Source organism: Athene noctua, chromosome 9, assembly GCF_965140245.1.
Source record: "Athene noctua chromosome 9, bAthNoc1.hap1.1, whole genome shotgun sequence".
In the NCBI taxonomy this organism is placed as follows: domain Eukaryota; kingdom Metazoa; phylum Chordata; class Aves; order Strigiformes; family Strigidae; genus Athene; species Athene noctua.
The window spans coordinates 26,699,465-26,711,518 of record NC_134045.1 but is presented as its reverse complement, the minus strand read 5'-3'; the positions used below and the strand labels follow the sequence as shown (position 1 = coordinate 26,711,518).

Below are 12,054 nucleotides of genomic sequence, written 5' to 3'. Positions count from 1 at the left end.
TCACTTTGATGCTGGCTCTTCTGTGGAGAGGGTCAGTGCTCTGCTTTCCTCTGCTCCCCAGCACGTGCCTGGGGGGATCTCGCTGCAGCCAGGCCTAGCAGTTTGGGTCTCGGCACTGGGCAGGGAAGAGGTAAAGGCTGGGGGGGGATAATGTCGGGTTTTTTAGCGCAGCCTCTTCCTTCCCCCAGTGTGCCTTCAAGGACTTCCAGGCCAACAGCTGAGGCTGTGGCCCATGCGCTGGGTTAGCCTGGCACCCCGTCTCCCTCTGTTGGCACTGGCATCAGTTCGGATTTGAGCTGAGGAGGTGCTGAGGTCCCCCAGCACCACAGGGGACGGGCAAGGAGCCCCTTGGCTGCTGCTGGGTCTCTTCCAGCTGTACCTTTTGTAGGGCCAATGCAATTTATTATTTTGCTATCCTTTCTAGCTGGCCAGTGATAGATTGGGGTTGGCTGTTTTGTTACCTGCCACTTTAAAAGAAAAAGATAAAAACTCTATTCCTGGCTCCTGTGACGTGGAAGCAAAAGGGTGGGATGGGCTCCTGCTCCAGGGAGGAGGAGAGGTTTTGTGTGATGCTACTGCCCTGCAAAGAACATCTTCCCCCCAGCCCATCAGACACCACGTCATCCCCACATGCCCATGCAGTTGCATCTTTCAGGACTAATTCATCACAATTAGCCAGTTTCACTCAGCACAGGTGTGTGGATCTCTGACCTGGCTCCCGTTCACACAAGCCGGTGGCACCTTGGTGCCTCTCGGGGTGGTGCAGGTGGCACGGGGCTGCTCTTGCAGCTCCCACAGCTTGGTGCCAGCAAAGGACCCGGCTTTGCTATGGGCCTGGGGAGGGCCCTGGGCTGTTGGCTCCCTTCTCCAGACATCCCTGGTGGGACTGAACCAGGTGGGGCTGCAACCTGCTGTCCTGTCCCCTGCCAGGGTTGGGGGCACAAGGTGCCACCAAGGCACCTGCCACCTCCTGCAGCCCTGGGGCTCCAGGTAGCCCCGGGCAAACCAGATTGGATCATTTCTGGGGTGGGGCTGGGCAGGGACTGGGCCACACTTGGCAAGGATCCCCCCCAGAGCATGACACACATACTATTAATAAAAAAAAGGAAAAAAGAAAAACCAACTCAAAAAAGCACAAAAGAATGAACCAACCGAGGCAGCTGCTGCATAGCAAAGTGTTGGCAAAATCACGGGCTGCAGGCTGGCCAGGTGATCTGAACAGCAGGTTTTAGTCAACCTGTGTTGGTTTGGGTTTTTTTTTTTTTACTAAACTCCCCTCAGCCTCTGGGCAGCAGGCACGTGCACCCCACCGTGTTCCACCAGCGCCAGGGCGGGTGTCACAGCCAGCAGCGCCAGCTCCAGTAAAGCGTCCTGAGCCAGCTGTAGCCAGGTGTGATGCCAGGCAGGAGCCCCGCGCCCAGCCTGACCCTGCTGAGGAGCTGCCCGGGTTGTCCCCCTCCCGTGTGACGCTGCGACCAGGGACACACACACAGCGGCAGCTGCTTATCGTTTATTGCACGAGACGTCGGCGTCGCTGAGGCAGGATGGTGCAGTACAAAACTACCTGGTTACCGGTCAAAAGCTCCTGCAGCGTCTTGCGTCCGCAGACCTTTATGTACAGCTCCGTACGCCAACGCCCGCGTGGGTCCGGCTCCCCGGGCGCCGCGGGGAGGGGGCAGCAGCAGCGGTGGCATCCAGACGAGGGGCAGGGGCCTGATCCTGCCCTCATCCGCAGCCCTGGGGGCTCCTGCCCCCAACCCAGCCAGCGCCAGAGGGAACGCGGGGAGTTTGGGCCAAACCCCTGAACCCAGCAAAGGCCAGACGGGTCCCCAGCGTGCCCAGAGCCCCCGCGGCTGCTGCGGAGCACCAGCTCCAAGCAACAAACTGCTCAGCTATGAAATACAACAGCACGGGGGCCACGCGCTTGCAAATCAAAACACGCGACGGACAGAGTCAGCCAGGCCCCGGGTCTGGCGTGGGAAGGGGCTGTCCCGGCCCTCGTGCGGTGCAGCGGCCCCAGCACCATCGCTTGGGCGTTCCGGTACCTTTGCTGGGTGCAGGATAGGGCCCAAATGGCACCTGAGAGTTAGTTCGAGAGCCATTTCAGTTCCCCTCCTCACCCGCCTGGATTAAAACGCCATGAAAAGGCAGAAAACACAATGGGGAAAATCAGCCTGTGCCAAAACCAGATCTCATTTAGCTGTGTCTGCGAGGGGGGAGCGGCAGCCTTAGGGCACCAGAGCTTCGCCCTGTCCCCTCTGTGCCAGCCTGCGCCCCTCACGAGCTGAGTCGAGCCAAGCTTTTGCGTCCAGCCCTCCGCCACACCTCTAATTTGCTTGGGGAGGGAAACGTGGGCCCGTTTCCCCCAGGGCTGCGATAGTGCGGATCTCGCATGGGAACAAGAGCAACAGCGTCCGCAGCTGCCTGCGCACCATCGCGGGGAGGGCTCGGCGCGTGCCGGCGGGCAGGACCGCGTGGCCTGCAGCGCTCCGGGGCCCTCCCTGCCCCGGGAAAGCGCCAAAGCTCCGTCACTCCTGTCCAAATCCTTCCGTCTCCTCAATCGCATAAAGCAGCTTCTCCTTCAGCTGTTCATAACTCTTGTAGGGAGGGAGATCCAGGCGGTTAAAGCTGGAGAGACAGCAGAGGCTGGGAGCAGCGCCGCGAGCACAGTTCCCTCCCCACAGCAGCTACGGCCCCCGGGAACGCGGGCGGAGGGGCCAGACGGCGCCCGGGGCCCCGAGCAGCCCCGCAGAGGCTGCTCACGCTGTCCCCACACGCTCCTGACAGGGCCCCAGAGAAAGGACTTACCATGTATGGCTCCGAGGCAGCCACGTCTCTTTGCCAACTTTATCGATGCAGAATTTCTGGGGCCCGTTGCTGCCTGTTAATTATGAGCACAGCGAATGTCATTACACAACAAGGAGCTGAAAGAGAAAACCCTCCGACGCGCCGTTAGACAGCAGCTGGCACCGTCACGCGCCCTACGATCCGAGACACACGTCAGGGCGTAAACCTGTAGCAGCACCCGCTGCCTGTTCCGATCCCCCTGCAGGGAGGGTGCACAGAACCCAAGGCAGGAGAAAGCTGAGCCGTGTTCACAGCCCGGAGAACAGCCCCGCTTCTGAACAGGATGGTTAAATAGCCAGTGCCAAAACATATTTATCCATAGACCCACAGGACTGAGTGAGCCCATCCAAGAGTTTTAAAGGACCTGGCTCAGGAAGGCTGAGTCACTGAGGTCGCTTTTTTAACAGATTGTGAATGCTGGAGAGGTTCCAGGGGGCTGGAAAAAAGCTAATACTCCAGTGAGAATAAATGAGTGGGCTAAGTTAGCTGGTTAGGTCGACACTGATTCCAGGAAAGTAAGGGTAAGGCTGGTACAGGCCCCAAAAAGTAGCAAATTAAAAGGTTGAGAGCAGAATAATGCCACACTGTGGTTTTCTGGAAAAGGGGTTTCGTTGCATAAAAATCGAAATTAAATCAAAACCCAAATCTCATTCAAAATGAGATTACAAACTGGACCGACACCATTCCCTGTGGCCGCACAGTTCACAGCCAAGGAATTTTGTCTGGGTATGGCCACCGGGTTAGATCACCGTGCTTGGACGTCGCAGCTGCTCCGCTGCTTACGTGTGGCCTCGCGCTCTGCAGCGGCGCCACAGACAGCCCCGACCCAGCACCCCCGCTCAGCACCGGGGACCACGCACCGATGAGCTCCGCGAAGCCCCCGACGGGCAGGCGGCAGGTCCCCGTCACGAACTGCAGCAGCCGGATCCTCTTCTCGTTGTCCATCTCTTTAACCACCTACGACAGGAAGGCGACAGGATGGTGGGATCCCCGCTGCTCCCGAGCCCGGGGCAGGAGCACCCCACGCCCTCCGGTGCCAGACACGTGCTCCAGCTCTCGCCTCCAGCTCCTCATCCTCAGGGACGAGCTGGTTCTGACCCCCCTCTCCCCTGGCCAGCACGGACCGGCTCCACCGTGTGCCACCCCCTCCTGTCCTCGGTCAGCAGCTACTGCCAGGCACACGCTGACCACGACGTGCGCCTGCTGGCCTCCTGCTCGCTGTTCTATTTCACTTCTTCCGACAACCTGCGAGGCTGCCAGCCCCGGGACAGCCCTGCCTGCACCAGGCCACGGGCAGGGGACGAGCCCAGGGCTGTGGAGCGGGTCAGAGGTGCTGCCGGCGCTGGGACTGACCTGCCAGAACCACTGGATCTGCTTGCTGTTCTTGGTGTAGTGCCGGTAGATGGTATTCTTCTGCCAGTCATTCATGTCGATCTCCTGCATGCCGCACAGCATCAGCTGGGGACAGGGGACAGTCAGCAGGGGACAGAAACGGGGCCCTGCACCCACGCTTCGGACCACTGACTCATCTGGTGCCAGGCTTCACCGGGGCAACAGAGGTGTCTGGGGAGAATTCCTCGCCCCTAATGAGGTATTTTCTTGCTAATGGACCCAATGAGCCACCCTGCAGACCCGGGGTGGGGGTACCCCCATCACCAGAGCCGAGGGTGCTCTGCCATCACTGCGCGCCAGGTGGGAAGCGCCAGTATCCCCAGGAGCCCCAGTATCCCCACCCCAGCAAAAGCACCTGCTTACCTCCAGCTCCTTCTCATCGAAGTAGCGCAGCCACTCCAGCGGCACCACCTCGTTGAAGCCGTCCAGGAAAGCCTTGGTCTGCTCCTCCACACCCCGCGTGAACCTCCAGTCTGTCAGCAGCCTGGGAGGGCGCAGGGCGGTCAGCAGGCAGCCAGCGCCGCCGGCCCGGCCCGGGGAACCCCTCCATCCCTCCCGCCGGCCAGAGCTGCAGGGGTGCGTGGGGAGGGGGAGAGGGGCCCCTGCAGGTCACCGGGGCTCCCCTCAAGCCCCACTAGCAGGTTTTCTCCCTCCACCTCCCGCCCTGAGCACGGACCAGCAGCCACGTCCCGTGGCCGGAGGGGGAGAGAGCCCTGGCAGCCCCCAGCCAGCCCCGCGGCGGACAGGCAGGGCGAGAAGCCGCGGCCCAGGGAGAGGACTCTCACCCTCTCTCCCCTCTCCTCTTTCCTGAAAGTCCTGGCACCTGCCCAGCCAGCAGCAAGCCAGACCGCAGCGGAGCTCGGCCGAGCGTGCCAGCCCATACTTGTCACAGGCCACGTAGCCCAGGGAAGCGGCCACGTCCCAAGCCCCACGCTCCCACCCCAGATCTGCCCTGCAGCCGGCGGGGGTGGGCACCCGGCGGGGCCCTCGCGACGGCCACTCACATGATGTACTCCTCCTTGTTCTCCTCTGTCACCCGGATGCTCTCGCCACCCTCCTTCAGCTCGTGGGTGGTCACCTTGCCCAGGATCTCCATGTCCTGGATGAAGTAGAGCTCCAGGCCGCACTCCTCCAGGCTGTTCTCCCTGCGGGAGGGCGCCGGGATGCAACGGCTGACCGAGGCAGCGGCGAGGGGCTGTGGGGAGGAGCTGCCTCCCCCCTGCAGCGCCACAGCCCCGGGCCAGGGGGAGCGAGGGGCACTCACTTGGTCCAGACGATGGAGTTGTAAAACTCGGGGTCGATGGATTCCAGGTCCTTCAGCGTGGGCCGTTTGTTCAGCATCCGCTTGTAGAAGGGCAGCGTGAAGCCGGTATCGATGAACTTCCCGTGGTACAGAGCCTGCAGCGGGGAGGTGACCCCAGGTCACGGGGGACCCCAGCACAGACCCGTGGGGCACGAAGACGCTCAAAAACTCCTCCCGGAGCCACCGCCCTCGCTCCCGGCTGGCAAAACGCAGTGGGGAGGGGGGGGATCCCCCCAACAGCGCTGCCGGGGGCGGCTTGGCTCGCCCGCTGCGGGTGTGCTTGTAGCCCCTCTCCCCTCCCCACCGCGAATTCCACCGCGTCTCCTTCTCCCCTCACGGCTCTATTAAGAGCACTTGTTTAAACAGAGCTGTGCTGCGGCTTCCCTGAATCCCTGGCTTCCAGGAGCCCCAAGGCAAAGGCGGCCAAAAATAATGCAGACGCTTGTCTAGAACAGCCCAGCGGTGAGTAATAGTCTGGGGTTTTATTGGTATCCTGCAAGGCGCAGGGCAGGGCAGGACAGAGCGGGGACCCGGGCTGCGTGCAGCCGCCTCCCGCACACACCTCGCAGGGCCACGGGCCAGGGACCCTTCCCCAGGCTCGGGGAGCCCCGGGCAGCCCCCCCGGCAGCTCAGGGCTGGGCGACCCGCGGCACGTTGGCCTCAGGGACCTTGGGGAATGCGAGATGAATGGGAGGAGCCGCTCTGGGGTTTGGGCAGCTGGAAAATCTCACACTGCTGGGGCTAAAAATAGTCCCCGGAGCCGCGGACCCGACAGCACCTGGGGTGGCCGCCAAAGACGTAGAGCCACTCCCGCCACACAGCCCCTGGGAAACCAGGTCCCCTCCAGCCCCGCGGCCGTTCCCCGGGTCTAAAATGCATCGTCCCCTCGATGGCCCATCCCCCAGGGCCCCAGGCCTGAGCGGGACGGGGCTACAGGAGGGTGACGGTGCGGAGCCGAGCGCAGCCGCGGCACATGGAGCTGCCCCTCGCCCCACGGAGCACCCCCGTCCCCCGCGAGGCCCCTGCTCCATGGCGGGGGGACACAATGAAGAGTCTTGTCTCCCGCCGCCGCCCCGACCCCTCCTGCCCTGTCCCCCCAGGCTCTGACCATGGCGATGAAGCGGCCGATGAAGCGGAAGTAGGTGAGGTGGTCGGGGTTGATGGAGGAGGCAGGGTTGATCTGCAGGCAGTAGTTGTTCTTGCCAGCGTACTCGAAGAGGCAGTACATGGGGTTGAGCACCTCATGGGACAGGAGGAAGAACCACTCCCTGGGGAGAGAGGAAGGGGGAGTGCGGTCACGGGTGGCTCGAGGGGCTGGGGAGCCCGGGGGCTGCGCAGGGAGGGGACAGCCACGCGCCTCTGCAGCACACCCCGCACAAAGTGGGCACCCGTCTCCTCAGGGTGCCGGTGCTGGGCCCTGGTGTGTCTTGGCGAGGGCACCCTCTGTCGCGGGGGTGCTGTGCAGGGTTTGGCTTCTGGACACACCAGCAAGAAACACCCCGGTTTGCCGGAGGCCCCGCTCGGAGCACGGGGGACCCCAGCAGGTACCACGCGGCTGTGTCCCACCCAGGCTGTGGTACACGTACACACACACACACAGAGGCTGTTGTGCACACCCACACACACCCCCCCCCACACACACACCCCCCCCGAGCCCCGAGCAGCGCGGGACGGGCCCCATCCTGGCTCTGCTGCCCCGGCCACGCAGGGAGACAGGAGTCCTCAGACGCAGAGGCAGCCCCGGCATCCCGTCCGTGGTTCTACCCTGTGGTAGAACAGCATGACGTAACCTACCATAGGGTAAAACCACTGGCAGGACACGGAGAGAGGCGGAGAGCAGGAGCCCCTGCGCTGGACCGGGGGCAGCGGGCGAGCGCGCGGCAGCACCAACGCCGGCGCGGTGGCAAGCGGGGGCAAGCGGCACCCCAGCACCACGCAGCCGCTGCGAGTGAGCCAGCGGGGGCTCACGGGGACACGGGACCCCGCCGCCAGCCGAGATGCCACCCCTGCTCCATGGTAACACCATCCTCAGGGCGAGCGGCCGAGGCTGCAGCAGCCGCATCACCCCACGTCCACCCCAGCAAACACCGGGGCCTGGCGGCTGCCTCTCAACCCGTCGCCCCCACGCCCCAGTCCTCTCCGCGCCAGGGACAGGCTGGAGCGACACTTTCAGGGTGTTCCGCCACTCCTAAAACTCACAGTTTCCCATTTGAACACCCCTGGGCTCCACCGCCGCCCTGCAGAAAGGCCGGGGCCCCCTCGGGACTCGGGCCGCAGGCAGGGCGCAGCGGCAGGCGCGTGGTGCAGCATGCCGGCGCTCACCTGGCGATGCCGCCGTAGTCCAGGCCCTCCTCCCCTCGCATGATGATGTACAGGCGGCGCCGCAGGTCGTACGGTTTCATGTTCATGATCTGGGGAGAAGCGAGGGGAAGCGTTGCTGCGGGGTTGGCTCCACACCCTCCCTGGGCTCTGCGGCCCCGGCACCCCCTCACCTGCTGGAAGGAATCCTCAAAGAGCGTCTGTCGGGACACACTGATCTTCACGTGGCTGGGCAAAGCGTTCGACTACGAGCAAGGCAGAGACACGGGGCTTTGTGCAGGCTGGCACAGCAGCTCTCCTTGCCCACGGGGCCAGGCCATCCACGCACCCCTCCAGCCCCCGAGCTGCCAGGGCCCGCCGGCCGCTCTACTCACGTGGCAGAGGAAGCGGAACTGGTGGTACTTCCAGCGAAAGCTCCGGTCGTACGCACCCGGGGAGCCACCCTGCTTGCTCCTGCAAAATCAGGATGGGCCTGGGCTCAGCGTCCCCAGCCGCCCTGGGGAGAGCTGCCCAGCCCCAGTGGCCTCATCGCCTGTCAGGCAGGAGGAAGATCTCTGGGGTGCAGCTCCCCTCGCTCAGAGCCAAACACGAGCCCCCAGACGTGCTGCCTGGTGTCGTTGTGACAAAGCTGATCCACATCCCCCACTCCGTGTCACACCACGGGAAGGGACGAGCTGTTCGAGGCCCGGCTGCAGGGCGAGGGGCCCAGTCCCAAAGCGCTCACCCAGACTCGAACCCAGGGCGCGGGTCCTTGAAGGTGGTGGTGCGAGTGTTGTGGTCCACGAAGTAGCGCACGCCCTCGTTCGTGTACTTCATCTCCCAGCCGGGCGGCAGCGGCGGCTCCTGGATCATCCTGCAGACAAGGACGGGGTCAAGGGGCATCTCTCGCCCTGAGCTGCAGCCCTGAGCACATCTGCACTTGGGGACCACCTTCAATTTGCAGCTCTGTGTCAGGCAAAAGGAAGGATGGATGGGAAACACCCGCCTGCGCCCCGAGACAGGAGCCTGCCCGGGCCACACGCTTGGCCGCAGCCAGGAGCAGCCACAGCTACAGCTCTGCTCCCCGTCTGCGGGAGAGGGGAGCTCAGGGGAGACCTGGGCCAGGTCTCCGGAGAGCCACAACCCGGAGCTCTCAGGAGCCCGAGCAGAGCCCTGTGGGAAGGTGACAGGGTGAGAAGAAAGCGCCTCTTTCTGCCCAGACAGCCCTGCAGTCTTCCCCATCGCCCGCTCCTCAGTCCTATAGATCTCATCTCCACACTCAGCTCCCACAAGCCAGGGAGCTGCCCCACAGCATCAGGGCTCCAGCGCTACCCACAGCTCTCAGGGTGTTCACCCCCCCGGTTTGCAGGACCATCCGGGGGCTCAGCTGGCTCTTGGTAGCCCCTTGCTCGGACCTTCCGAAATGGCGAGCATCCTCCCAGCCCCCCCTGCAGGCTGCCTACCCCTGCGTGCGAGGGTCTTCCCACTGCGTGGTCCGTGTGTTGTGGTTCACGTAATACACTCGCCCATTGTCCTGTCTCTTCTCTAAGAGAAAAGGGAGAGGAAGCGTTAAGCTGGATCACCCCAGCCAGCGCCGACCCCCAGGCCTGGGAGCAGCCCCCCCCCAGCTCACCATCCCACGCCCCGGCTCGGTCGGAAAAGGCAGGATAAAGACCTCGATGTTTCTGCTAATGCACAACCTGCTGCACCTCCGGGGTGCCCCGAGGCCGGCGTGCGGGGAGGTGCCAGGGCAGAGGCCGGCCCTGCCAGGCTGGGGCCAGAGGCGCGCTCGGCCTCGCACCCTCCCGGCCCTGCCGGCGGCTCTGCAGGTGCTTCCCCGGGGCGGCCCCGCCGCCAGCCCGCAGCCGGGGCTGCTCACGCCTGCACCCCCCTCCCGCTGCCGCACCCGGGCGCACGACCGGGCACCCCCCGCCCGCTCCCGACACCGTCTGCACCCACAGAAGGGCGAGCTGCCTCCAGGGATCTATGGTGATCCTGCGCCCGCTCCCCCACCCCGCACACCCCTCTTTTCCACCACCCGCCTGTGCACACTCACTGCCTCCCCAACACGTGTGCCCCACACGCAACACACCTCCTCCCCCCCCGCCCCGTGCCTGCGTCACCCCTGCACGCAGGCCTGCTCCATGCTGGCAGGGACGCCCCGCACGCGCGCTCCCGTCGCCTCACCCTGTCCCACCCCCTGGCTCCAGCAGACACCATGGCCATCCCGGGGACCCCACTCATCCAGGGACCCCCACCCCGGGGTGCCGAGCCCCATGCAGAGCCATGCCTCCCCCCTAGCCAGTGCTGGAGATGGGGCCCCCCCTCCTCACCAATGCGGGGGGCGGGCCACCCAGCATGGCAGCGCTGTCCCCACCGAGACATGCCCTTGGACACCCCCCCCCTATGCAGCCAGGGACCCCCACTGTCCTGATCCAAGCTCTCCGCAGCTTTAACCCCAACCCTGCCCTCCTGTCCGCACTCAAGAGCATCCCACCCGCCCTCTCCAGGGATGCTCCTGCCACGGAGGTGGGGATTGGGGGGTCTCGCTGCCCTGGGACGGCACAGGGACCTTCCAAAATGTCCCAGCACACAATTCTTGGGCCACGGGGGCAGGACAGCCAGTCCCGCTCCTGCTGGCTCCAGCCCCGCCGCAGCCTGGGGCAGAGCATCCCGGGAAGGACGCAGGGCAGCGGGATGGGTCCCTGCTTGGCCTGGGAACGAGCAAGGAGTTGGATCCCCAACCTCTCCCCCCCAGCCAAAGAACAACCACAAGCACTTCTGCATTCAGCAGCTGAGGGACTGGGAACTCCTCCAGGAAAAGGGGGGAAAAAAGGAAAAAAACCTGGATTTTAAATCAGAGATGGTGCTAATCAGAGGCAGGCTCAGCCCCACGCGCAGCAGAGCACGGGGGATGCCGGCTCCCCAGGCACCGCTCCCGGTCGTGCCGGGGCGGGAACGAAGGAGCTGCCGACAGCCCCGGCCTGGCAGGGCCCCGCTCCAGGGACGCAGGAACGTCCCGGTCGGGGCTGCAGGTGAGGCAGCTCAGTACTTACCCCAGCCGGGAGGAAGGGGACCCAGAGGATCATTGTCGGACGGGGCGCCGGACGACTAGAGACAACAGAGAGTGCAAAAACACAAAATAAAAACCAGGGCAGGGACGCCTGGGAAGAGCAGAACGCAGAGGTGAGCCGTGCAGCCCCCGCTCCTGCTCGCCTCCCCTTGGCCCGCAGCTCCCGGAGAACTGAAAAAAAAAACCTTGCACACTCAAGGGGGGTTAAAAAAAAAAAAAAAAAAAAAAAAAAAAAAAAAAAAAAAAGCACAAACTAAACAGAGGCTGGAGCAGCCAAGGGGGCGGCGGGGCAGGGGCCGTGCCGCGCGAGGGGAGCGGGACGGCGCGGCGGGGTCCAGATGTGCGCGGCTGCTCGGCTCCCGCCGGCCGTCCCCACCAGATACACCTCCAGCCTCCTCCAAGAACCACACACAAGAGGGGAAAAAATATCGCAGGCCTTTCCAATGAAATCATTCCCACAAGCCCTGTCCACGCCCAGCGCTTCCTGGCGGGCCGGCGGCCCCCTCCTTCCCGGGCAGGGCTCGGGGCGCGGGGTGCCCTCGCACTGAGGCCACATTCATCGCGCCCAGACGGGCGGCTCCGCGCCCCGCCGCCCCCCCAGCAGGTTGGGGGCCACCGCACAAAGCACCTTTCTTCTCCCCTTGGGCGGGCAGAGCCAGCGGCCGGCACCCGGCTGAACCGGGGGATGCCCTGGGGTGGGGGAGCAGCTGCCCCCGGGGTGTGAGCCCCCCTGCCCCCCCATCCCCAGCTTCACGGGGGTCCCTGGGGATGGAGGCGCAGCCCCGAGAGTCGGGGTTCAGGGGAGAAGGAGGCCTGCGAGTGCTTTTAGGAAATTTAACTCTTAAATAAGAAACGTGTTGTGACCAAAAAGGCATTTTCACTGCACCTCCTGAAAGACGGTAGCTGGAGGGGGACCGGGGTTGCGGCCCCCCCCCGCCCCCCCCTTCCCCCAGCACTGCACTGGGCATCAGGGTCAGCCTGGGCCCTGGGCTCGGGAAATGCCACCCGCAGCCAGACCCGTCCCTCCCGCCCGGCAGCAGGAGGCAGCTCTTCGGGGTGCCAGGGCCCCCCACTCAGAGACAGGCACCAGCACTCGGGGCGCCCCGCGGCAGCCCAGCACCCCGGGGATGTCCTGGGGCAC

The 12,054-nt window shown here is 64.6% G+C and overlaps 1 protein-coding gene across 1 annotated transcript in view; it reads right to left on the bottom strand.

Annotated features, from left to right (window-relative positions):
• Window positions 1-1,503: 1,503 nt before the first annotated feature.
• The window catches only part of WWP2 (WW domain containing E3 ubiquitin protein ligase 2), a 40,633-nt gene continuing 30,082 nt past the window's right edge, over window positions 1,504-12,054 (bottom strand). Inside the window, exons 11-24 of the mRNA XM_074913243.1 lie at window positions 10,897-10,951; window positions 9,304-9,385; window positions 8,586-8,714; window positions 8,236-8,314; window positions 8,035-8,106; window positions 7,865-7,953; window positions 6,651-6,810; window positions 5,504-5,637; window positions 5,244-5,384; window positions 4,603-4,723; window positions 4,201-4,305; window positions 3,708-3,804; window positions 2,809-2,881; window positions 1,504-2,628 (exon numbers count right to left, since the gene is read on the bottom strand). Of these exons, the coding sequence (XP_074769344.1) occupies window positions 2,529-2,628; window positions 2,809-2,881; window positions 3,708-3,804; window positions 4,201-4,305; window positions 4,603-4,723; window positions 5,244-5,384; window positions 5,504-5,637; window positions 6,651-6,810; window positions 7,865-7,953; window positions 8,035-8,106; window positions 8,236-8,314; window positions 8,586-8,714; window positions 9,304-9,385; window positions 10,897-10,951 (1,437 nt within the window). The 3' untranslated portion in view covers window positions 1,504-2,528. The remainder of the gene's footprint in view (window positions 2,629-2,808; window positions 2,882-3,707; window positions 3,805-4,200; window positions 4,306-4,602; window positions 4,724-5,243; window positions 5,385-5,503; window positions 5,638-6,650; window positions 6,811-7,864; window positions 7,954-8,034; window positions 8,107-8,235; window positions 8,315-8,585; window positions 8,715-9,303; window positions 9,386-10,896; window positions 10,952-12,054) is intronic.